We start from the raw sequence: 27,190 nt of genomic DNA on the forward strand, positions 1-27,190 counted from the left end.
GCAATCAGTCTTTTACTTCACCCCTGGAGCACGCCATTCCTTCCCGTCACGTGACGCACGCACAACAGAGCCCACAAGTCCCCCCCACAGCGACGCCTGGTGGTCCCCAAGGTATCCAGTAGGGCTGTGTATAAACACTACAAAGTCTATAAGGCCCTGCTAGACCTCGGGGCACGATCCTGCTGTCGGGAGAGCTCCTCCTGGCGGCCTGGGGGTGAGGACCGGAATGGGAAGCCAGCAGTCCTCCACAATATATATATATATATATATATATATATATATATATATATACACACATATATACAGTATATATACATATACATCCACATATATATACATATATATATGTGCACAAAACCACGCTTTTATCAAGGCTTCCGTTGCGTAGTCTTTTGAAATGAAATTTTCCTCCAATCAGTTGTAGCAACGCGCTTTCTTCCGACTGTTACATTTTTGTAGCTCTGATGCGCTGATCAATGTAATCGGTGTACCAGGAAATCATGCATTGACAAAAGCTCCCCTCTGCTTGTAATGCAAAGTGTGATTAAATGCATTATTTTTTAATGCGTTATGGAGCACATGCATCGAAGCTTCTCAGCTGTGCTTGTGCTAAGAAAAGGAAAGATTTTTTAAACAACGTAACACGATTGTCAATGTGACCTTTTGTAAGTAGTGCCTGGAGGATTCAGTGTGGAGAAACTCTAGAGACAGCGTGTGTATTAACTTGTGGATTTTTCTGTGAGTATTTGGTGGCAGCGTCACAAAGTTGCTTCGGAAGACGGCGTTAGCCGCGGAGCTCAGCTCAGACCGAAATGAGATGAATGGGAGGGGAGATGATGACGTGACTCCCCCACCCGCCTTAACTCTCGGAATTTGCATAAGCACACCCCTTCACCTACAATTTTAACTTAGTTACAAAGTGATCAAAACTCTCGTTTATATCCTGCGTCCTCTCATTAAACTTGTATCCCGCATTACCTGTGGGCATGAGAAACGCCAGCGGTAGCCTGTCTATGAACTTAATTTAAAGTTTAGGTTTACATCGTGCTTTGTTTTTGAAGTAGCAGCACTCATGAATACGGTTGTATGTGTCACTCGCTCGCTTCTTATTGTTTCGCTGCCTTCTCAATTTTATAATGCATGTTTTTTTCAGCGCTTTTTTGGAGGTCTTCCTTGTTTGCTATGCACTGCGTTGACAGTAAGTTCACGTGATTACGTGGGAGGCGTGGTGATGTCACACGAAACTCCGCCCCCCACGGCCATCGAGCTCAACTCCATTACAGTATATGGAGAAAAATACCTTCCAGTTATGACCGTTACGCGTAGAATTTCGAAATGAAACCTGCCCAACTTTTGTAAGGAAGCTGTAAGGAATGAGCCTGCCAAATTTCAGCCTTCTACCTACACGGGAAGTTGGAGAATTAGTGATGAGTGAGTGAGTGAGTGAGTGAGTGAGTGAGTGAGTGAGTGAGTGAGTGAGTGAGTGAGTGAGGGCTTTGCCTTTTATTAGTATAGATAATAACTATTTACAATAACTAGATATAAATGCACTATATAATATAACTATTAGATAGTAGCACCAATATGTACACCAATACTAGTAACATAATAGATAGAATAAAATATGAAATATATAATATTGCTATATAACAGCTATAATAATTATTTAACTATATATAAAGTCACTATATAAGTATATAATAGATAGTGGAACTATACAATATAGCTATATAATAGATATTTAGATAGGTAAATTAATAGATAGATCGATATGAAAGGCACTATATAATATTAGTATATAATAGATATAATAACTATTTAACTATATATGAAGGCATAATATAACTATATAATAGATAGATAGACAGATGATATGAAAGACACTCTATATAATAACTGTAATAACTAACTATATACAGTGTAAAAGCATTATATAATAGATAGATTTGAAAGGCACTATATAATGTTACTATATAATAGCTATAATTACGAACTATATATAAAGACATAATATAACTATGTAACAGATAGATAGTTATTATATAGTAATATTATAGATTACCTTATCTAACTATATACAGTATAAAGGCAAAATATAATAGATAGATAAGGTAATCTATAATATTACTATTTATTAACTATAAAAACTATGTAACTATATATTAAGGCACTATATATTACTGTATAGGGCAGCACGGTGGCGCAGTGGTAGCGCTGCTGCCTCGCAGTTAGGAGACCAAAGACACAATCCAAAGACATGCAGGTTAGGTGGATTGGCAATTCTAAATTGGCCCTAGTGTGTGCTTGGTGTGTGGGTGTGTCCTGTGGTGGGTTGGCACCCTGCCCAGGATTGGTTCCTGCCTTGTGCCCTGTGTTGGCTGGGACTGGCTCCAGCAGACCCCCGTGACCCTGTATTTGGATTCAGCGGGTTAGAAAATGGATGGATGGATATTACTGTATAATAGATAGATAAGGTACTTTATAATATTACTATATAATAAGTATAAAAACTATAACTATATATAAAGGCACTATACTGTATATTATTACTGTATAATAGATAGAGAGAGAGACTGTTAGAGATAGCGCCCCCTCTCGTCCCAGGGTAGTACCACATGCCTTAGGTGAGAATGGAAGGCGACCCTACTGTACGCATGTGTGCACCTTGTTGTGGCCAGATGCAGGAATGACAGGTCTTGGATAATAATTTGGGACACCAGCCAGGTCATCCCATTTAATTGAATACAATTTAATGAAAAGCACACTTTGTGGTGTTTGTACAACCAACATGTGGGTGAAATAACAACAAGAAGTATTCGGCATCTTAGCTGCAGAATTGGATGTTGTTCCACTAGAGCTCCATCGGGCAGGTCACTCTTATTGTGGACAAACCGAAAGGGGCGGGGCTAATTTCCCTCACTGGGCGGTTTCTCAGCGCTGTGGGGAGAGGCCGAGAAGTGAATGTTAGCAGCAGCGCCCCCTGTCACCCCGGCGGTTTATCACATACCTCGATCGAGCCCGTGAGGAGATCCCCAGGCTTGCATGCCTGACATGGTATATGGAGACTTTTCAACATCTAATAGGGTTGAGCTCAAATTATAATTTTTGCCGTGATTTCTAGTCCCCACCTCCCTTGTTTGAAAGGCACAAGACATTCAGTGAGGCATAAAAATTAACTTCAGTCGTATCCCTCAGAGAAATCTTTTCACAGCTGTTTGTGGATTGTAAAAAAGTGTAGCATTTCGGGATATGTATTTCAGGCTTATTAACACTGATGAAAAACTATGTGATGTCTGAAAGAAATCAGTGGTCTTTTATATCTGTGCTAATAGCTGAAGCCTTCTGAGTGGCTGTTTTCAGATATCCAGTGATACCATAACCATAAATCTGTCACTCATGCATAAGCCTCAAACGTTGATCCTTGTGTTGTGGAGGAATGCTAAGTATAAATGAAATATTCCTTTGTTTGCTTTAGTGATTCTAGGATTTCAAATGAATGAAAGCTTTCACTGGTTTTACATAAAAAAAAAGTACCGTATACAGTTGACGTCGAGGTTGCCCACTAACCACAGACCCTGTCTTTAAACGTCCCTTTTCTAAAATGAAGGCTTACAGTAACAGTGTTGTGTCCCGTAGATCGAGCAGTAAGTGAAGAACCAGGAGGGATTTCGTTCAGCTTGAGATATTAATTTGGGTTTGACTGGAAAAGAGTCTGCAATCTAAACCTTAGGGATGGAGTTTTGAAAATAAGAGGGGTCCTGCGTTTAGTGCTCCATAGGCGCACAGCGTCGGCAACTCACGGGAGGAAAGGCCAAGTGTGGAGGAACGGCTCATATGGAATGGCAAAAATAAAGATTGCGAAATGACTCTTCCTAAGATTAGACTGTTGTGAGACAGGTTAGTTTCACCCTACTGATGATCCTGCTCCGTACGAGAGGAGCCGCAAGTTCAGACATTTGGTGTATGTGCTTGGCTCAGGAGTTAATGGTGTGAAGCTCACCATCTTCGGGGTTATGATTGAACGCCTCTAAGTCAGAATCCCTCCTAAACTTGACGATACCCTAGCGCCGTGGAGCCTTGGATGGGACAGAGATAGCTGGAGTTCGCCCCCCCCACACCCCAGGGTGTTGGGTCATTTGAGACGGGGCCGGGGATCGGGCTGGATGAACAGTTGCTTCCTCTTCCTCTTCTGCACCACATGTTCGTGGGGAACCCAGCGCTAAATCATTCATAGACGACCTGAATCTTAGTAACTCAGCAAGAAGAGAGTCTTGGGCAAGGACTCGAGGGTCGGTCTAACTAAGCTATAGAAGTCCTCCAATGGGAGCACCTCTCGGAAGGACAACCATCTCAGCAGCACTTCATGAATCAGGTGTTAATGGTAGAGTGGCTAGATAGCAGCCACCCCTGAGGAACAGGAATCTGAAAGTTTAATGGAGTCCGAGGCCATAAAGAGAAGATTATCTGGTCTGACGAAACAAATCTGAACTCCAAGTGGTCTGTTTGGCCAAGAGCAGGCATTGCTGATCACCTGCCTCGTATCATCCGTACTGTGATGGATGGTGATGGCAGCATCACGCTATGGGGGCTACAAGGGCAGGGAGACCCTTCGGAGTTGAGGAAAGGCCCTACCAATCCAGAGGTCCTGAATTGGTAGGGCTAATTTTGAGCAAATGCGACAAAGTCTAGGTAGGATACATTGGGATTAACTTTTAAGTGTGGAGAAAGTTGAGGAGTAGTGGATCAGGTTTAAAAATGTGTCACATGTAATGCAGGACAGGTATTGTCATATGAAAAAGTTTGGGAACCCCTCTTAATTCTTTGGAGTTTTATTTATCATTGGCTGAGCTTTCAAAGTAGCTTTTAATATCTGACATGCCTTATGGAAACAGAAGTATTTCAGCAGTGACATTACGTTTATTGGATTAACAAAAATTATGCAATATGCATCATAACAAAATTAGACAGGTGTGTAAATGTGGGCACCCCAACCGAGACATGACATCAATACTTAGTGGAGCCTCCTTTTGCAAATCTAACAGCCTCTAGACGCTGTCCTCCTATAGCCTTTGATGAGTGTCTGGATTCTGGATGGAGGTATTTCACCCCATTCTTCATATGAAATCTCTCCAGTTCAGTTCAATTTGATGGACAGCCTGCTTCAAATCTTCCCATAGATTTTTAATGATATTCAAGTCAGTGGACTATAATGGCCATTCCAGAACATTGTACTTCTCCCTCTGCATGAATGCCTTTGTAGATTTTGAACTCTGTTTTGGGTCATCTTCTTGTTGGAATATCCAACCCCTGCGTAACTTCAACTTTGTGACTGATTCTTGAACATTATCCTGAAGAATTTGTTGATATTGGGTTGAATTCATCCGACCCTCGACTTTAACAAGGGCCCCAGTCCCTGAACTGGCCACACAGCCCCACAGCATAATGGAACCTCCACCACATTTGACAGGAGGTAGCAGGTGTTTTTCTTGGAATGCGCAGTTCTTCTTCCGCCATGCAAAACGCTTTTTGTTCTGACCAAGTAACTCCATTTTTGTCTCATCAGTCCAAAGCACTTTGTTCCAAAATGAATCTGGCTTGTCTAAATGAGCATTGGCATACAACAAGCGACTCTGTTTGTGGTGTGAGTGCAGAAAGGGCTTCTTTCTCATCACCCTGCCATACAGATGTGCTGAATTGTAGAACGATGTACAGATACACCATCTGCAGTGAGATGTTCTTGCAGGTCTTTGGAGGTGATCTGTGGGTTGTCTGTAACCATTCTCACAATCCTGCTCATATGCCACTTCTGTATTTTTCTTGGCCTGCCAGACCTGCTGGGTTTAACAGCAACTGTGCCTGTGGCCTTCCATTTCCTGATTCCATTCCTTACAGTTGAAACTGACAGTTTAAACCTCTGAGATGGCTTTTGTAGCCTTCCCCTAAACCAGGAGACTCAACAATCTTTGTTTTCAGATCTTCTGAGAGTTGCTTTGATGATCCCATGCTGTCTGTCACTCTGCAGAGGAGAGTCAAAGGGAAGGAAGCACAACTTGCAGTTGACCACCTTAAATACCTTTGACCACTCATGACTGGACACTCCTGTCTATGAAGTTCAAGGCTTGACGAGCTCATCATACCAAGTAATCAGCATTGAGCAGTGACAGACATTCAAATCAGCACAATGACAAGGGGACCCACAGCCAGTTTTTCACATTTGATTTAATTTCATACAACTAAATACAGCTAGATAGATAGATATGAAAGGCACCATAGATAGATAGATATGAAAGGCATGATAGATAGATAGATATGAAAGATGCTATAAAATGATAGATAGATAGATAAATATGAAAGGCACCGTATAATAGGTAGATAGATAGATAGATAGATATGAAAGGCATTATATAATAGATAGATAGATAGATATGAAAGGCACCGTATAATAGATATATATGAAATGCACCATAGATAGATAGATATGAAAGGTGCTATATGATAGATGTGAGAAGCACTATATATTAAATATATCATCCAACCCGCTATATCCTAACTACAGGGTCACGGGGGTCTGCTGGAGCCAATCCCAGCCAGCACAGGGCGCAAGGCAGGAACAAATCCTGGGCAGGGTGCCAGCCCACTGCAGGGCACACACACACACACATTAGGGACAATTTAGAATCTCCAGTCCACCTAACCTGCATGTCTTTGGACTGTGGGAGGAAACCCACGCAGACACAGGGAGGACATGCAAACTCCACGCAGGGAGGACCCAGGAAGCAAACCCTTAAGGCGCTGCGAGGTAGCAGCGCTACCCACTGTGCCACTGTCCCACCCTGTATTAAATAGATATGAAAGGCACTATATAATAGATATAAAAAGGTGCTATATAATTGATAGATAGATAGATAGATAGATAGATGTGAAGGGCACTATATAATGATAGATAGATAGATGGGGCACTAAGTAAACAAAGATATATTTAAAAGGTCCTATATGATAGATAGATGTGGTTGACACTGTATATTAGATAGATACTGTAGATAATTATTTATGCACACACACTATAGTTTTGACTCACATCTGAATTAAAAAAAAATAGAATACTTCTCACCTGGCAGTCACTGTCACAGGAAGGCATCAATATTCAGGCCCATTATTGTTGGTACTGTATAAAGGAGCCCCCTGTAGCATTCCATGACACACTTCTCCTGATTGAATGCCCTCCGTGTTTGCGTGTCACAGATAGGATGTGCAGCTTTGTTCATAATGGCACTCAGTTTTGTTTTCATTCTGTCTTCCTCTACGACCTCTGGGGGTCCGGAGTGTGTCCCATATCCGAGTCTGCCCTTTTAAATAGCTTGTAGATTCGGTGAGCCTCTCTTGAAGTGATGTTACTGGCCCAGCACACCACACATTGGCCATCACAGAGTTGTAGAAGATGTGAAGGAGCTCACTTCTCACATCAAAGGAACTCAGTGTCCTAATAAAAAAGAGTCTGCTCTGCCCTTCTTCTGTAGTTCCTCTGTGTTACAAGACCCGTCCAACCTGTCATTGATGTGGACCCCCAAATACTTATAGGTGAGCACCAGACACCTGAATGACTTATGTCTACATCAGACAGAATAATGCAAAATTTTGTACTTTCTTTCAGGATTATACATAAAAATTCTCCATCTCTAATGAAGATTTAAAATAACAAGGTGGTTATAGTCCTAGTGTCCAAACATGACAGTTGTTTTTTCATTTATTCATATCAGTTTACTTAATGCAGTTTTGAGTGCCATCTTTTTAGGAGCATAAATTGACCACACTGCCTAATTTTTAAATCCCACCCAGCATTTTGAAATTATACTGCATAGTATTTGAAGCAGAGCCTGGCAATTTGCATCTGTGTCTGTCTTTTAAGGTTCAGTGGTATTTCGTATTTCATTCATTCATCCGTAAGCTGGAGTCATTTCAGCTTCACTTCAAATAACAGATTGAATTTACATTTACTGTGTGGCTTTAGATAAGAACTTCAACATCACTTATGTCATTAACAATTTATTAACGCGTTTTCACTTTATTGTAGCCTAAGTAGCCTCGATACTCTGCCTTCTAATTTTGTTTCGGCACTCCATTGAATCAATATACACTGAGCAGCAGTAAACTACCTAAGTGAAAGGATGAATTAATCTGCTTTCGACTGCCATTTGTGACCAACATGTTTGACTTAGATAATCAATATGATGACATTGATGATGACACACGGGAATTTAAAAGAATAGTTAAGTAGCATTAGCATTGACATCTAAGCAGACCATTCACATCAATTCAGGGCAATTCATTCTTATTAAGCGCACTTAGACGTCCACCTGCCATGTCCAATAATTACATATACAGATTGTAGGATAACCGCAAAATAGATAGATTGATAAATGCGAAAGGCACTATATAATAGATTAATATAAAGAAGTGAAGGGCATTATATAAAGGATAGATACATAGCTGAATAGTTATGATATGAGATCTACTGTATAAGATAGATAGATAGATAGATAGATATTAATTTTAGTATATTTGGCAGGATATATAGATATTTTATTTTTAGTATAGTTGGCAAGATAGATAGATAGATAGATAGATAGATAGATAGATAGATAGATATTAATTTTAGTATAGTTGGCTGGCTAGATAGATAGATAGATACTGTAGATATGAAAGACACTATATAATAGATAGATATTAATAAAGAAGTGAAGGGCCCTATATAAAGGATAGATACATAGCTGAATAGTTATGATATGAGATCTATAAGATAGATAGATAGATAGATATTAATTATAATATAGTTGGCAGGATATATAGATATTTTATTTTTAGTATAGTTGGCAGGATAGATAGATAGATAGATATGAAAGACACTATATAATAGATAGATATTAACTTTAGTATAGCTGGCAGGATAGATAGATATTTTAATTTTAGTATAGTTGGCTGGCTAGATAGATAGATATGAAAGACACTATATAATAGAGAGATATTAATTTTAGTATAGTTGGCCTGATAGATATTTTAATTTAAGTATAATTGGCAGGACAGATAGATATTAATTTTAGTATAGTTGGCTGGATTGATAGATAAATATAATGGTGTGTCCCTGGTCCCTTACAACAATCATTTTGGCTTTGGCGAGGTGATTAAAGAGGACGTGACACATGAGGAGGACTGAAGGCGTTGGACCTGATGCTGAGAGTTGTCTTAAACTTTTGAATTTCAAAAACGGGAAGCATAAAAATGGATAGTAGGCAAACAAGGCAAGGCAAGGAGACGCAGGCTTTACGGGATCCACTTGACAGAGAGTACACCTCTGAATATGCTAGGCCTTGGCATCCTCAGTGTTAATGTTTGCAGTGTACCGTCTATTGGAAAGTAGTTTGTAACGCATGTAATAAGAAAATGCACTGCATTTGTCCTTCCAACAGATGGCACATCACAAACATTAACACTGTTTTATAAATCCCATACCAAATAGCATATAAGCAAGTTTTTTGTAGATAGAAGTGAGGAGCGTGCATGCGCCATCTAGTGGCTGTGCTTGAGCGTGAGCAGAGCGGACTGCTCCTTACTCACACACACACATAGGTCTTTCGTTTATTTACTGTTCGTCTGGCACAGGGGTGGGCAAAAGTAGCTCTACAGTTGTGAGTACACAAAACACAAAGTTAACTCTTGTATTATTTATTTCTATTATTTCTCTTCTTCTTAATGCTAATGATTTAATAATGCTACTGTAATAATTGTAACCTGCACGTCTTTTTTCCACAGAAACAACCGTAAACGTAGTTTTGCCCACCCCAGTATACTGGGCATGAACTCTCTTGATCCAAATAGCAGGGTATACAGTGGCTGCTCATACTCTGTTGTTTGGTGCCTGACGTACAGAATAAGGCTGTTAATATATTTATTCTTTTCCATGGTGGTTCACAGTTAAGTTGTAATTATTTTTTATTTTGAGAGTATTTCCCTTTATTCACGATTGTCTGATTACCTCGAGGGTCTTCCCCAGAATGTACTGCGTGTTGTATTTACTCATTAAATGAGGCAGGATGGTGCCAGGATGAAGACAGCAATGTGGAAAGCGCTGAGGGAAACTTGCAGTTTAATTTTATGTGGTATACTTGGACTGGAGCCAGTCAGCCCCCCCGAAGGTAGTTTCCATAGTTACTGTCCTGAAGAAGAAAATCTGCTGCCGTGGCTTTTTTTTTTTTTTCCCTTTATACCTTTCTGCTTCCCACACTGCTTCATTTGATTAAATTCCATTTCTTGATGGTCAGGTGTATCAAACCTACAATCTCACAAGCCCTCTGGGGAGTAGCATTTGCCAAAGCCAAGCGTGAATTAAAGAAGGGAGACTGCACAGTAGCGCAGACTTATTTATTTTACTATCAATCAATATCAGAGCTGTATGGATTTTGTAAATTGTGTTACTAATTCTAGTCACTTCCTATTAGCGAATCGCATAATTATTATTTCCTGCAGTCATTCGGTCTTAATTCTAGGTGTTTTGAGTCCACAAACAGCGTCCATCCGATGATTCCCAAATCTGCTTAACTTAAAGGTCCCGGGGAGGTGATGCCAATCCCAGCCGCACAAGCTCATTCAGGGTCCCCAGGCAACCTGGCATGTCTGTCTTTGTACGCAGATGGGAAAAAATCCACTTGCAAAGTGCAGAAGTCACCTGGGATTCACACCCAGGACTCTGGGGGCTTGCCGGGTATCAGCGTTAAACATTCTGCCATCATGTTGCCCCCGAAAAAACTGTCTTGTTCTCGAAATCCATCGTTGTACTATGGGATTGAAAAGAGTGGGTTTGACTGTTATGGTTTAATGCAAGAAGCCTATTTGCTGAAGATGTTAATATGAGTCTTTGGATGGTCATGATAATGTGGAGGTCCATCAGGTCAAATTAAAAAGACATCACCCCCACAGCACGATGTTGCCGCCATGGAATGTTCTTACACAGGTGATGGGCAGTGCCAGGTTTCCTTAGAACGGAGGCCAAACGGTTCAATCTTGGATTCACCAGACCAGAAAATCGGGCTTCTCTCAGCCTGAGGGTCCTGTTTGCAAGTGGGCTTTCATGTGTCGTCTGACCATTCTGACAAAAAGCTCCGGTCGGTGGAGTATCGCCATGATGGCTCTTCTTCTGGAAGCTTCTCCCATCGTCACACAAGCTCCAGCAGAAGTGACCATCAGGTTCTCGGTCACCACCCTAACTAGGACCCTTCTCCTGTGATTGCTCAATGTGGCCATACAGCGATCTCTACAAAGAGTTGTGGTTGCTCCAAACGTCTTCCATGTAAGAATTATGAAGGCAGTTGTGCTGTTGGGATCCTTCAGTTCTATGCAGCTTTTTGTAGCCTTCCCCAGATTTGTGTCCAAGCTCTTCCAGCAATTCCATTGACCTCCTGGCTTGGTTTTTTGGTTAATTGTGGACCATTTTTAGACAGACAGATGTGTGCCTTACCAAATCGTGCGCAGTCAACTGAATTGACCGCAGGTGGACTCCAAACAAGGTGTGGAAACATCTCAGTGATGGTCAGTAGAATGGGATGCACCTGAGCCACCTGAATTCTGAAAATTCAAATTTCAAGGGGGTCTGAATTCTTGTGTCAATCAGTCCATTTATATATATATATATATATATAGTGGTAGATAAGGGGCGCTCTTGCTCCCTTGAACCCCTGTCCACGACTCCAGACACCAGGTAAAAGTCCAATTGTTGACTTTATTTTGTTGCCACGGTGTACAAAGCACACTCTCCACCACAATACTCATATAATAACAAATACTACAATAATAAACACAATAAACCAATTCTCCAGCTCCCAGATGCTCTTCCACCCAGCTCAGCTCGCCGTCTGGGAGCTCCCACAGTCCTTTTATATTCCCTGACTCGGAAGTGTTCTCAATCCCCAGTCCATGTGATCCTCAATCACTTCTGGGTCAGGTAAAAGTTCTTTTCTTCACCCCGGAAGCCCATCGCTCTTCCTATGACGAGCTTCCAGGTCATAGGGCACAAATGAGTCCTCGGTCCTCCCTGCAGCACCCTGTTGCGGCCCCTGAGGTATCCAGCAAGGCTGAGGATAAAAACTACATCGTCCATGATGCCCTGCTGGTCTTCCGGGCACCTCCATACTGCAAAGAGGGCTTCATCTGGCGGCCTGGGGGTATTGGCCGGCCAAATATCACAATATATATATAAATGTATATATGTATATATATATATATATATATATATTATACATTTATACATATATGTATAAATGTGTATATATTGTGACAGATAGGGGGCGCTGTCGTCTCCTTGAACCCTCAGACCAGACACCAGATAAAAGTCCAATAATTGACTTTATTATAATTAATAAGTGCACAAAGCACCCTCCACTCCACAATACTCATACACAATACAACAATTAATCACAATGTCGCCCTGCCACCCAACTCAGCTCAACCCTGGGATCTCCCACAGTCCTTTTTAAAGTCCTTGACCCGGAAGTGTTTCTGTCTCTCCATCCATGTGACTGGCAACACTTCCGGGTCAAATAAAAACTCCTTTTCTTCAACCCGGAAGTACCTCGTTTCTTCTGTCCCCGTGACTCTGACGCACTTCCGGGTTGTAATGAAAACAATCCTTGAGCCTCCCTGCAGCGTCCTCTGGTGGCCCCCAGGGTATCCAGCAGGGCTGTATAGGAAAACTCCACTGTCCACGATGCCCTGCTGGAATTCGGTGCACCTCCATGCTGCAGGTATGGCTCCTAGAAAAAAGAAGCTGCTTGACCTCATCCAGGCAAGTCAGAGCCGGGTGGAAGTGGACAAAACTCGCCTGGGAGGTCTAGAGGAGGAGAAAAGTCAAGAGAATTGTGCTTATTACACAAGTGGAACCTCAGTAGAAGGTATTTGTGTTTGAGCGGGACTTGGGTTTGCAAGGTTGTGTCTGGGGCTGGACCATCTCTGGCACCCTCTACTGTCCACTATGCTTATTTATTTATACACTGTGTATATATATATATTGTGAACGCTGGCCCTGGCACAGACAGACGGACAACATTTTTGCACCCAACACACTGTTTATTCACACTATTTACACAATATTCAAAGTCACGTGCACTCACGAACCCCAGTGCTGCTGGCACTGATTCCCCCAAGTCCAGGCCACACAGTCCTGTGCCTCTTTTCTCCTGGCCACCTCCAGTCCTTCCTCAAGCTCCGTCCTTCTGCCTCCCGACTTCCACCGCTGACTGGAGGGAGGCGCTATGGGGAGCGGATGGGCTCCAGCTGCTTCCGGCACTAAACGGTGGCCACACCCCTGTGTGGCGGAAGTGCCGGCTGCGCACCCGGAAGCCGTCCATGTCTCCTCAGTCGTCTTCCCCCCGGCACTTCCTGGTGTGGCGGAAGTGCCGGGCTCCCGGGACAATTAGGCACTGGGGCGCCGCCTGGCGGTGGCCACGAGTCCCTACAGGGCTGGGCTTCAAAGCCCCCTACCCGAGGCCCCCTGCATAACCAGGACGGATGCCCCCACTCGGTTCGGAGGAGGCACACACCCTCCTCTGGTCCTCTAAGGCGTCCCGGCCCGGGCTCCAGCCCTGGCCGAGGACCACATGGGATAAACCGGCATCGGGGTGCCGCCTGGCGGTGACCACGGGCCCCTACAGGGTATTGCTTCCATGCCCTCGACCCGTGGCTCCCAACAGAACCAGGACGGACGCCCCCTCGCGGTCTGGAGGAGGCACAAGCCCTCCTCACGCCCTCCTGGTCTGGGGGACCACAATGCATATATATATATATATATTATAATAAAAAAAAAATCCTGGGATAAGATTTCAGACACTTTCAGACACTTTCAAGTCCCGCGAGACGAGAATTTGTGCCAAGAGATTTAACCACGCCCGGGGCTGGAAATAAAAGACAAAGAGTAAGTGACAAAGTACAATGTCATAAAGAATTCAAAAATGTTGACGCGATACACATGCAGAGCAGGTTAGAGATAATGGAAGTACGTAAATTCGACAGTCTCCAAAAATCAGAGTAAAGATTGCATTAGCGTAAACAAATGGAAATGATTACTCAGTGAAATAACGGAACAGCAGAAAGTGACTGAATATATTGTTGATTGATTGATTTAAACTTTAAGTCGGAGACTTGTAGGTCGTCTAATTTGTGTTGCCATCAGGGAAAAGTTGTGTTTCTTCTCAATGAAGAGCCGTATTGGCGAGAATTCAAAGATTTGTTGTTTGCGAGCGGTAGAGACATGAAGTTGTTGGCGCGTAGTGCAGGCAGGGTGGGTTGGCGAGCGACAGATGACGGGGCCTTAGCTGCCTCGAAAGCTTGCATTTCTAATCTATTTAGTTAGCCAATAAAAGGTGTCTTTTCACCCTACTTTCTCCTGTATCAATCTATGGCTAACACAGTACAACACTCTACTGCTATGTGTATACTGTTGTGACAGACATCCGGGGACGTTGCCCCACCGAGATATCAGGAGAGGGGCAGTATCTCCTCCGGAATGCTAGAGGGCAGCCTCCCTGGATGACATGGGGGCCACGGAGTTTGGAAGCTCAACCCTGTTGGGGGGAACATGGCCACCGTCCAGTCAGGGGCTGCCTGTACTACTCCGGAACTTTGGTCCGCAGCACTTCCGCCACACCCGGAAGTGCTGCCGGATGGCATTTGGGAAGCACGTGGAGCAGTTCCGGGCGCAGTAAGAAGGAGGTCGTCTCACTCCACTCAGGGAGGCAGAGGACGGAGCTTGCGAGTGAGGAGTGGAGGCGGAAGAAGAAGCAGCGAGAGAGAGAAAAGAGAGAACTTTATTGGTGATTTGCGCACTGTGTTATTGTGTGGTGTGTGTTTTGGGACTTTTGGCATCCGAGTCTCTCTGCGTCCGGGTTCAAGGTTCACACTGTACATATGCAAGTGTGGCTTTGTCAGAATTGCTGGGAATTGCAAATGAGAACCGGAGAAGAAGAAAATGCAGGAAAGCAGCTGCAGAAGACGTAAGCATCCAGATGTGACAAAGCCTTGAGCGCGTGACACTGCAGAGGCACTTCTGCTTGTTTCAGTGAATAATTTCAGGCATGGTAATTCTTTATTTTTTCTTATTAATTATCCTTGATTTAGCCTCTGGAAAAGATGTTCATAGTTTGTTTATACGGACATTTGGATCCTTAGTCAACAACATTCTACATCTGACCTTTTGTTTTAAGAGTGGAAATAATTAGCATTGAATGAATGCTTTATATATTAATTTGTGGTGACTCGCAACTCACAAGTTTCACAGAAGACTAAAGGTTACTTTACTTTACTTTAATGGTAGCGTTTAACATTATTAATACACAGAGGGGCAACGCAAACGGGTCTTCACTTTGTCATTAAGGGTTATTGAGTGTAGATTGATGGGTGAAAAGGGCGAATGTCAGTCAGTCAGTCAGTCAGTCATCATCCAACCTGCAATATCCTAACACAGGGTCACAGGGGTCTGCTGGAGCCAATCCCAGTCAACACGGGCGCAAGGCAGGAAACAAACCCCGGGCAGGGCGCCAGCCCACCGCAAGGCACACACACACCCCTGGGACAATTTAGGATCGCCAATCCACCTAACCTGCATGTCTTTGGACTATGGGAGGAAGCCCACGGAGACACGGGGAGAACATGCAAACTCCACGCAGGGACGACCCGGGGGCGAATGTGTCCACTGAAAATGAAATGGTCAACACAATAAGGTGTGCAGTGCATTGAGTGAGGGGTTCTGAGTACCTTCTGAGACCACCGTACATGCATTTACCTTAACTGTTAGAAGTGGAGTGTCCCAGAAGGCGCTTCGTCTCTTTGACGTCAACAAACAGAACCATCGGCTTAAAATGGTTTTTACTTCACTGGATTTTTGCCCCATCCTGGGTTATTTTCTCCCTCTGAGACCCCATAACTGTGGCCTGGATTAATGTGGTGTTATGGTAGGGTATGTTATGTAGTCACATTATTCGGAAGCTGACCCTCTAATTGATTCTTTATTTACACAGTAGCTTGGAAATTAAAAGTTTGGCAATTGCTGTACCGGCAATACAGGCAGTGGGTGAGCTGAGCCAACCCCGCATCAAAAATTGAACTTCCGACAATAAGCTCAAGTCTGTGAAGAGAACCTAAATGAACAAAAACATATTTGTAGCAGCATGAGAATCGTTATTTGTGGCAGATGACAATTTAAGTAAGTAAATGTACACTCACCTAAAGGATTATTAGTATCACCTGTTCAATTTCTCATTAATGCAATTATCTAATCAACCAATCACATGGCAGTTGCTTCAATGCATTTAGGGGTGTGGTCCTGGTCAAGACAATCTCCTGAACTCCAAACTGAATGTCAGAATGGCAAAGAAAGGTGATTTAAGCAATTTGGAGCGTGGCATGGTTGTTGGTGCCAGACGGGCCGGTCTGAGTATTTCACAATCTGCTCAGTTACTGGGATTTTCACACACAACCATTTCTAGGGTTTACAAAGAATGGTGTGAAAGGGAAAAACATCCAGTATGCGGCAGTCCTGTGGGCGAAAATGCCTTGTTGATGCTAGAGGTCAGAGGAGAATGAATGGGCCGACTGATTCAAGCGGATAGAAGAGCAACTTTGACTGAAATAACCACTCGTTACAACCGAGGTATGCAGCAAAGCATTTGTGAAGCCACAACACGCACAACCTTGAGGCGGATGGGCTACAACAGCAGAAGACCCCACCGGGTACCACTCATCTCCACTACAAATAGGAAAAAGAGGCTACAATTTGCACGAGCTCACCAAAATTGGACAGTTGAAGACTGGAAAAATGTCGCCTGGTCTGATGAGTCTCGATTTCTGTTGAGACATTCAAATGGTAGAGTCAGAATTTGGCGTAAACAGAATGAGAACATGGATCCATCATGCCTTGTTACCACTGTGCAGGCTGGTGGTGGTGGTGTAATGGTGTGGGGGATGTTTTCTTGGCACACTTTAGGCCCCTTAGTGCCAATTGGGCATCGTTTAAATGCCATGGGCTACCTGAGCATTGTTTCTGACCATGTCCATCCCTTCATGACCACCATGTACCCATCCTCTGATGGCTACTTCCAGCAGGATAATGCACCATGTCACAAAGCTCGAATCATTTCAAATTGGTTTCTTGAACATGACAATGAGTTCACTGTACTAAAATGGCCCCCACAGTCACCAGATCTCAACCCAGTAGATCATCTTTGGGATGTGGTGGAACGGGAGCTTCATGCCCTGGATGTGCATCCCACAAATCTCCATCAACTGCAAGATGCTATCCTATCAATATGGGCCAACATTTCTAAAGAATGCTTTCAGCACCTTGTTGAATCAATGCCACGTAGAATTAAGGCAGTTCTGAAGGCAAAAGGGGGTCAAACACCGTATTAGTGTGGTGGTCCTAATAATCCTTTAGGTGAGTGTAAATCTGAATACACCATCGAGTCTGAAAATTGAAAGTGAGGAGAATTTAGGAGTCACAGTGGACTCGTCACCATCAACTTCCAGACAGTGTGCAGAAGTCATAAAGAGGGCTGACAGAATGTCAGGTTATATAGCACCTTGATGTGTGGAGTACAAGGCTTTATAACACACTGGTGAGGCCTCTTCTGCAGTACTGGGTGCAGTTTTGGTCTCCAAAAGGACATAACAGCACTAGTGTTTGTGGTGCGTCATCTGTTGGAATACAATTCATGTTACCGCTATAAATGTTTGATGCCCCATCTGTCGGAATGGTTTTTATTACTACAAATTTTAGTGATGCACTATCTGTTTGAGTGAGAAGTGCAATGCATGTTACTGCTAGAAATGTTTGATGCACCAGCTGTTGGAATGACAAACAGAATGCTTTTTATTGCTCTTGGAATGACTAATGGAATTCATTTTATTACTACAAATGTGTGTGGCTTCTCATCTTTTGATATGGCAAATGGAATGCTTTTTATTCCTACAAATCTTTGTGATGCGCCATCTGTTGGAACAACAGAGACATAGCAACTGGACGGACACACAGGTACACAGACACATGATTAAGGTGAATATTTATTGACAATTGTTTTTTATTAGAAATTTTGAGATTTGATGGATTGATTTATTAAAAGGAGAGATTTGGAAGACGTTTCTAAAGAAGCTATAATTTAGTCTGTCAGCCATACACCTGCAAATAAACATTTTCTTATTTTTCTTTTGATTGAGTTACTATAATTTATAATGAAAGAGAATCCACAGTTTTTTGTAGCAGTATATATATATTTAAAAAAAATGATCCTTAAGATTGCCGTCATGCTTTGCTAATGATAATTTCTGTCAGACATCATTGGCAGTTTGTGTGTGTTGTGTTATAACATCTGCATGTGGCACATTTCCAACATGTGGTGCTCTTTCTCCTTATACAGTACATATTATATTATTGAAGTCTCCTAAAGATCCTTTAGTTGATTGAGACTGGAGTCCATCTGACATTAAAGCTCCATTTTATAAACAGAAAAGCTACAACTCTGAAAGTGTTGCATTATTTTGGCTTCCTTAAACTACGGCTAACAATAGGCCATCATTCATGTTGACACTAATCTGTACTTGTGGCCTGGCTAGTGTTTGATCTGAATAATAAAAAAACGCAAAGAAAAGAATAGAACAAAACAGCCTTTCTTTGCCTCTTGCCCCAGGCCATGCGTTTGACAAACAAATCGTCTACCTTTCTCATGCCACCGAAACGCTTAAAGAGACACCAGGGCTGTGCTTTGCCGCTTTCCAGCCCGTCCAGTCCGTGCCATTTGTCAAAATATTCAGTCAGCTTTCTTTTTTCTTTGATTGTGTAGGCTGCGTGTTTTGTCGTTTTTTAGTTTCCTTTTTTTGCCCAAAAGGCCTATTGCTCTTCTTTGTTTTTTTTTTTATTCCCCAACAGTTTACATGGATAGATAGCATTGCCATATCCCGACGCTCCGAGTTAGTAATCCATGGCCTCATGTGCCGTGTTCTTGGGAGCTCCAATTATTTAACATGTTAATTCTGGCAATGGATGTCAGCTCTTGCCAGTTTATGCCCAGCCTTAGGTTTCTCTTATTCCCTCAACATCTGCTTGAAGCCAGCTGACATGGCAAAAACAAGTTAATTTGATCTCCTAATATTATTTATTGTCTTGCGCTGTCGGCCTGGTTGGTATATTAAATGTGTTGAGTCTTTAGAAGTTGAATGTCGTTTCCACAAGGCACGCCAATGTTACAAATAGCTGAGATTTATTTACTCTGAGACGCCTCCTGAGGTTTTAGTGAGTAAGTGACAATAACAACAAACAACAATGATATTTGTACTTCTATGGCACATGCAGCTCCGAGTCTTGCGTCTCTGCAAACACTACAGCCACATAACCATTCAGCAGACCCCCCTCACCACTAACTCTCAAAATCAAATAATCCCACCGGTTGCCCTCACTCTGTTGCTGGTCTGACTGCTCGCACATCACTTTGGTGGGCCTTCTCGCTGCTTCCAGGACTCGCTCAGCTGGCATTCTCATCCCGCTTTGCCACTGTCTTGTCTGTGGTCCTCCGTCGTGGGTTGCCTTTGTTTGCTCCATCGTGCACCTCCGGTCTTAGCCCCCTTTTTGTGTGCGTCTCCCCACGAGCATTCATCTTCTCTCTGTCTGAACCTTGCCCACCGCATCTCACTCTACATCTACAGTGTATCAAATTATGCCACCTTTGATTATTCTATTACACTAATCACTTTGTTACTGTATCTCCTGTGTAAGCAAACAAACATAAAGAAATGAATATTATTTTCACCATAATGGATCAGAGATAAGAGAAACTTGCAGGGTGACCTAATCCAGGCTTTCAGATGTCTCAAAAAAACATATTCCAGAAGAATTCTTTCACTTAAAAAGTGACATGAATGACATATTTAATGACACCTACTGCATTTGATATGCAATCCATGAAGCACTTTCACTTTTAAAAATAAAGGGATAAATGGCTGTGTGTCTGTTCGGTGGCTATGTCTCTTTCATTCCAAAAATTTTTATAAAATGCTTGGCATTTGTCAGTCCAACACAAACATTAAGAGCTTTTATGAAAACCGTACCAAATGGCAAGTAGCAGGGACATATGCAATGCATTTGTCATTCTAACAGATGGCGCATCACAAACATTAAGTGCATTTATGAAAACCGTACCAAATGGCAAGTAACAGGGACATATGCATTGCATTTGTTATTCTAACAGATGGCGCATCACAAACATTAAGTGCTTTTATGAAAACTTTACCAAATGGCAAGTAACAGGGACATATGCAATGCATTTGTCATTCTAACAGATGGCGCATCACACACATTAAGTGCTTTTACGAAAACTGTACCAAATGGCAAGTAACAGGAACATATGCAATGCATTTGTCATTCTAACAGATGGCGCATCACACACATTAAGTGCATTTATGAAAACCATACCAAATGGCAAGTAACAGGGACATATGCATTGCACTTGTCATTCCTACAGATGGCGCCTCACAAACATCAAGGACTTTTACGTACTTTTGCCATGGTCAAAGTCACTTCAGTCCCCTTTCGTCCCCATTCTGATGCTGTGTTTGAACTTCATCAGGTCATCTTGACAATGTCTATGGGTGGAAGTGCATTGAGTTGCTGCCTTGTGATTGGCTGATTAGATATCTGCATTAACAAGCAGTTGAACAGGTGTACCTAATAGTGGCCAGTAATTGTATGTATATACACAGTGTATATTTATGTTTGTATGTACGTATTTATACACACATACATTAATATCAAATCTACACTATATGTGACATTTGGGAACCCGACAGATGTTTTGCTATGTATGCACAATGATATGTGGAAATGTGTTTTGGATGATTCATAATCTGGTGACAGCCAGGGTGTCTGGTATGTGGGAGCGTTGCACACACTTCTGAGCTCGGGGCAACTGTCTGTCGGATTATATAGCAGTGACATGAACATACACCATTGTGTAAGCTGTTCAGACATGAGGTATTAGTGTTAGCTAGTAATGATTTTATACTGAGTGCAAATGCTTTTGTGAAATGTTATCCGTCTTATTTAGTGACATCCCCTTCCGGATATATTTTACATAATTATAGTCATTGACTCTTCATATTTGATGTATAGTACTTTATGACTACATATACTGTAGGAGAGCACAGAGCTTATTACTGCTGCCTTGCACATCTTCTGCTTCTGATTTGAACTCCTGTGCCCGGCGATTGTCTTCATGGCGTCCGGCTGTTTTCCTTGAGGTCCTCTGGTTTTCCTTTTCACATTCTCAAAACTTGCTGATTGGCGTCTTTTAAACGAAGGTTTGAAAGTCAGCGGCCCCCATAATGGATGTGCTCCCCTTACAGCAGGGGTTCTTAACCTGAGGTCCGTGGATGACCCCTAGAGGGTCCATGGATGGTTTTCAGGGGGTCCGTGAGGGTTAGATTAAATTGAACATTTGTACTCAGTATACAGCCCGGTACTGTTGCTTTAGAGTAGATGTAGTAGTAGTAGTAGCAGTAGTAATGGTAGTAGAAAACACAGTAGTTGTAGATCTGTTGTAATTTCCACAAGAGGATTGTATTACATAATTATAATGAGCGGCCATTCCTTTTTTTTTTTTTTTATATATTGTTTCACTTTAAAGTTTAATAATACTTTGTGAATGTTATATACGTATGTATATGTATGAGACACTCAAATCATTATATTCATTGCATACAAAGTTGTGTTTGTGTGAATATTTCTTGGGGAAGGGGGGTCCATAGCTTTCATCAGGTTCTTAAAGGGGTCCGTGACTCAAGAATCACTGGCTTAGATCCTGCCTGGTGCCTAATGCTGCTGGGGTATACTTTGGTCAAGCCCCCCACAAACTTGAATTCGATTAGGTGTGATGTTCCGCCCCTGGTTGGAGTTCAGTTTCCTTTTTCATTTTTTGATTCTTTTGTTAAGGTTAATAGCTTGGCTCCGGTTTATTATTAATATATGTATGCATTATTCTGATCATTTAGTTTCTTCATCTCTATTGTGACAAGTGGACACAAGCCACTTTCAGTGTTATGGTTTCAGCCGGGTGTCCCCCTTTAATAAACAGATCTAACACAAAAACTGTGCCTGGTGGTCCATACAAACAAGATGGCCTAATAATAGACCAACAAATACTGTTTTTTCCCAGGTTAAGGGGTCACAAACAACTCATTGGAGTTTGCTTCATGTTGGCTTCCAGGTCCAGGGACGGTCTGATTTCATAGAGCTCTGTGATTGGTTTGGTGCCCTCACTGTGTGGCATCTCAGAGATGCAGATGAAAAAGGAGAGACAGAGAGAGACAGTTAGTGTGAGTGCCCGTCTTGTTCCGGACTGGTACTGCTTACCTCCGAGGAGCCTGGATGGTGATCCATCAATCCATCCAGTTGTCCATTTCCTAATGCTTATCCAACTTGGATCATGGCGGCAGCAGTCTAAGCAAAGAAGACTAGAAGTATTTTCTTCTGTGCTCCTTGAGTTCCATGAGTGGTTACGCAAATTTAAAAATGGAAGGAAACGAGCAGTCCCTTGCGGTTCATTGTATGGGCTTGGTGGCTTTGGTGAGTTCTAGTGATTATTTGCATTGGGTCTCTCTTTTTGTGAAGTTAATCCTGGTCTGCTCCTATACCTCTCTTCTGGATTTGTGTTTTTGGGACTTGTTTGACTTTGAACTCCCACTTTGCCTTTCGACCTCTCCAGAGCTTCGCTGTTCAAGAGCATTGTTATAATAAATACTTCGATTTGTAAGGAATCATCATCTACAAGCCATAGGTTGACAGATTCTTCTGCTTTTTTGGGACATATTCAAGAATTTATGCTATTTCATGACATCAGGTGCATTGGAGAATGTTCTGCTTATATTATGCTACAACACAATCTATTTATTTTCGACATTCCAATTGATTCAATTCAATTTTCAATTCAATTCATTCAACTCAATTTGTTTATTTTCGACATTCCATTCAATTCAATTTTCAATTCAATTCAACTCAGTCTGTTTCTTTTCGACATTGGAAATCCAGTTTAGTGTTGCAGTGAATTTCGATTTGGCCTTGGAGTTTGGATTGGAAGCCACATTGTCAGATACTTACAAAAAGTGCACACAAGGAGCAACTTAACGACATGAATCAACCTGACTGTGCATTGCGGAGTGTAGGAGGATCGGCGAGACCCCGGGAAAGCCTGCATGACTAAAGTTCCAGTTAAAAGCTCCAGCAATTCAGAAACAAATTTGCAACTACTCTGACACTATGTAATTAAAGGACTTACAGTCATTTCAAAGTCCGCTGAATGCAGTGTTTTCTATCTGTCTTTGCGACCCACCCTTGCAGCCCCCTTAGGCAAATTGAGTTTAATCATGAGAGCGTTTGGGCCTCCCCTTGGTGAGTCATGATTGGTGAATCTGACGCGATCATCAGAGCGGTGACCCGTCACAACCCACACTACCATTATAAATAACTAGTGGCTGAGAAACACTACACTGGCTCAGTTCTTAAATGCTATTTTTTGTGTGCATTGAATGTTGCCTGAGGTGGGGATAAAATAAATGTAGTTGAGTTTAGCATAAAATCTGCTCCACAAGGCTTATTCTCACCTGGACAAAACTGGCAGCACTGTGAGGCTGATGATTTTTGATTTCTCCAGTGCCTTTAATGCCATCCAGCCATCCCTATTATGAGTTAAACTCAGAGATATGCAGGTGGATGAGCTGATCGTGTCCTGGACGACGGACTATCTGACAAGCGGACTGCAGTGTGTGAGGCTCAAGGACTGTGTGAGCAACACTGGAGCACCACAAGGACCAGGCCGCTCTCCATGTCTCATCACTCTGTGCACCTCTGACTACAAATTTAACAGCGGGTCTGGTCACTGGCAGACATTCTCAGATGATTCTGAACTCATGGGGTATCTTGATAAAGGGGGATGTCAGGGACATCACTTCAAGACGAGCCCACCAAATCAACAAGCTCAAAGGGACAGACTCAGTGTTGGGACGCACTCTGGAGCCCCTGGAAGTCGTAGCGAAGGAGAGAATTAAAACAAACCTCAGTGTCGTAATGAAGAACGCTGCACATCGTCACTCACTGACGTACCAAGACCGAGGACTTTCAGGCATCAAATTATTTAGCAGAAGTCTGTCAGGAAAATTACGGGGGGCTCCTTTATAGCAACAACAATACGCCTGTATAGCACCTCTCTGGGACATGGACTGCCGAGTCAAAAGTTATTCTTGTTACGTTCTTTGTTTAAACTCATTCTGGTCTGTGTTCAGATGTCTATCTATCTATCTATCTATCTATCTATCTATCTATCTATCTATCTATCTATCTATCTATCTATCTATCTATCTATCTATCTATCTATCTATCTATCATATAGCACCTTTCATCTATCTCTCTCTATCTATCTATCTATCTATCTATCTATTATATAGTGCCTTTCATATCTTTCTGTTATACTTGTAGTGATTTTCAAATCTCTCTGTCTCTTTCTATTTATCCTATTATGTATTGCCTTTCAAATATACAATGTGTGTCTTTTGTAAACAGCTCATTCAATATTTTTATTAAACTGCTTGAATTAAATCTATCTATCTATCTATCTATCTATCTATCTATCTATCTATCTATCTATCTATCTATCTGTCTATCTATCTATCTATCTATCTATCTATCTATCTATCTATCTATCTATCTATCTATCTATCTATCTATCTATGCCTTTCATCTATCTATCTATATGTAGTGCCTTTCATCTATCTATCTATCTATCTATCTATCTATCTATCTATCTATCTATCATGATAAATAAGAACACCAGACATCATAAAGGTTTGGGGCAGCTACCTGTATAATATGCCCTGGCTGTAAAAGGTAGAGATTTCAAACAAGAGTTGTTCACAAGACTGAGTCCAAAACAGAACTTATTAACTAGAAGCAAGACGGCGGCTTTAAAGGCTCATAGAGGAAGTGACATCATCAAAGGGGCCAGAATAGGAAGCAACGTCGTCTGGGCTAGAAGTGACGCCATCAAGGGGACCAAAACTGGAAGTGATGTCATTGGGACCGGAATTGACGTCATTGAAGGTGCCGGAACCTGGCAGGATTTCCCAGAAAGGGTCGGCAAGGAACTGAGAAAGACAGTCTGTGCGTCCCACCGCCCCCTAGTCTGATGTGGCATTACAATTACTCAAGGCCTTTAGCTGCCACCTACTCTCGCACGTGTGTGACAATATCTATTAAATAGTGCATTTCATATCTATCTATCTATCTATCTATCCATCTATCTATCTATCTATCTATCTATCTATCTATCTATCTATCTATCTATCTATCTAATATATAGCGCCCATCTATCTATCTATCTATCTATCTATCTATCTATCTATCTATCTATCTATCTATCTATCTATCTATCTATCTATCTATCTATCTATCTATCTATCTATCTATCTATCTATCTATCTATCTATCTATCTATTTATTTATTGAAGGCGCTATATAAAAGATATAACCCCCACCTGTTTCCACAGTGGCTTCCCTGCACACTTGTGTCTCCTCCAGTTGTCGTCTCTTCTCCAGCTCTTAAGTTCTAATCTTGACATGGATGCAGATACTCAGGTGGTATATTTGAAGTCTAATGTGACACCCCGAGTTCTCTCATTTAAATTGTAATGGCTGGCATATATATATATATTTTTTTTTGCTGTATATATTACTGTGGCTAAGGCAGTTAGGACGGGCGTGGATAGATAAGCAGAATGCCGACCAGCCTGAAAAGCCAGTGATTTCTGCAGAGTTCAGTGAAGGCAGAGACCCTAAACCAGGAATGCTGTCTGTCATAATTTGTCTTCTTATTTTACTTGTGTCGGCATATTTGAAAATTTTACGCATCAAAGTTAACAATCAGACCCGTTCCTTTCCACCTTGCAGTGGCTTTTGAGGGGACATCATGAAGACCCCTTTCTTCACGTCGGTATTTCTCCCTTGTGTTATGTTTGTGCCTTTCTTACGGTTTCTCTTTATTGGACAGTGATTTATTTCGCCCTCTGAAGTCAGTAGAACCGACTGCGGCTTGCATGGCTGGCTGTTTTGTTGTCATGGTGATTGTGAAGAATGATTCCCTATTAATGAGGAAGTTCTTCTCTTAACTCTTTGAAAAATGACTGGCCCTCCGTAAACTTCCATTTCTCTTTTTTTTGTTTCCCAGAGAGAAGCTGGCAGTGGCCCGGTTGCAACGGGAAGTTGCACGAAGCAAGAGTGAAGGAACAATGGTACGTTTCTTGCTTTGTCTCTTCAGAATAATTTACTGCCACACAATGTCTTGTGTTTTAAATGGCTCGGGGTGCTCTGGTTTCCTGGGTGACGTGTGTGAGAAGGACACATCAGGTCTTTGACTCTTTCGGGTCCGTCTTAGACCTCCTGATTCTGTGTCTTCCTAAACATAAAAGCAAATGTATGCCTTTTATTATGGAGTTGTTACCCCTTCATTTTTAAGTTTTTTTTCATTGATGATTTGTAGTTAAAAGATTACAAATCCCTGAGTTTTTAGTGTGTTTCTTTATTAAGGTCTAAGTTGGATGTGAACCTTTTCAAAGTTAGACAGCCTAATGTCTTTCAGTCCAACATCTTACTAATGTACTAGGCGAGCACACCAGACATGCGGCCCTAAAATAAAATTGAAATGAATGCTAAGTTAAAGAGCTGCTGATAACTTGTTGTTTGCTAAGTAGTTTGTTCTTCTTGTTCCCATCATGTATTTCATTCCTTCTGATTGCTCGTCTTTTCTGTTTTGGTGACACATTCTTGTGTTTTCAGCATTAAAACATACAGCGTGACGTGGATCATATCAATGCTGTAAGCTTTGGTACGTGGTTGTCCTCAAAGAAACGTCAATGTACGGATGGTAAAGCAATACTTCTCAATGGACAGAAGATTCAGCTCGATTCTCGCTGTCTATTTTAGTCTATGGGACGTTTCCCAAGCAGTGGGCCGTGGCCAACCCCAAACAAAACCTCCACCCCAACCGATACGACAATTGCAATCAACTCACTGTGGCGGCATCGCAGGGGGATCACGGCCCATCCCGGAGACCTTCGTCAC

The 27,190-nt window shown here is 42.1% G+C and overlaps 1 protein-coding gene across 9 annotated transcripts in view; it reads left to right on the forward strand.

Annotated features, from left to right (window-relative positions):
- LOC120530784 (nck-associated protein 5-like) overlaps positions 1 to 27,190 on the forward strand; it is a 746,735-nt gene that overhangs the window by 278,952 nt on the left and 440,593 nt on the right. For all 9 annotated transcript variants that reach the window (XM_039755382.1, XM_039755389.1, XM_039755381.1 and 6 more), the window contains one exon: positions 26,298 to 26,361. In XM_039755382.1, coding sequence (XP_039611316.1) covers positions 26,298 to 26,361 — 64 coding nt within the window. The remainder of the gene's footprint in view (positions 1 to 26,297; positions 26,362 to 27,190) is intronic.

Source organism: Polypterus senegalus, chromosome 6 (genome assembly GCF_016835505.1).
Source record: "Polypterus senegalus isolate Bchr_013 chromosome 6, ASM1683550v1, whole genome shotgun sequence".
In the NCBI taxonomy this organism is placed as follows: domain Eukaryota; kingdom Metazoa; phylum Chordata; class Cladistia; order Polypteriformes; family Polypteridae; genus Polypterus; species Polypterus senegalus.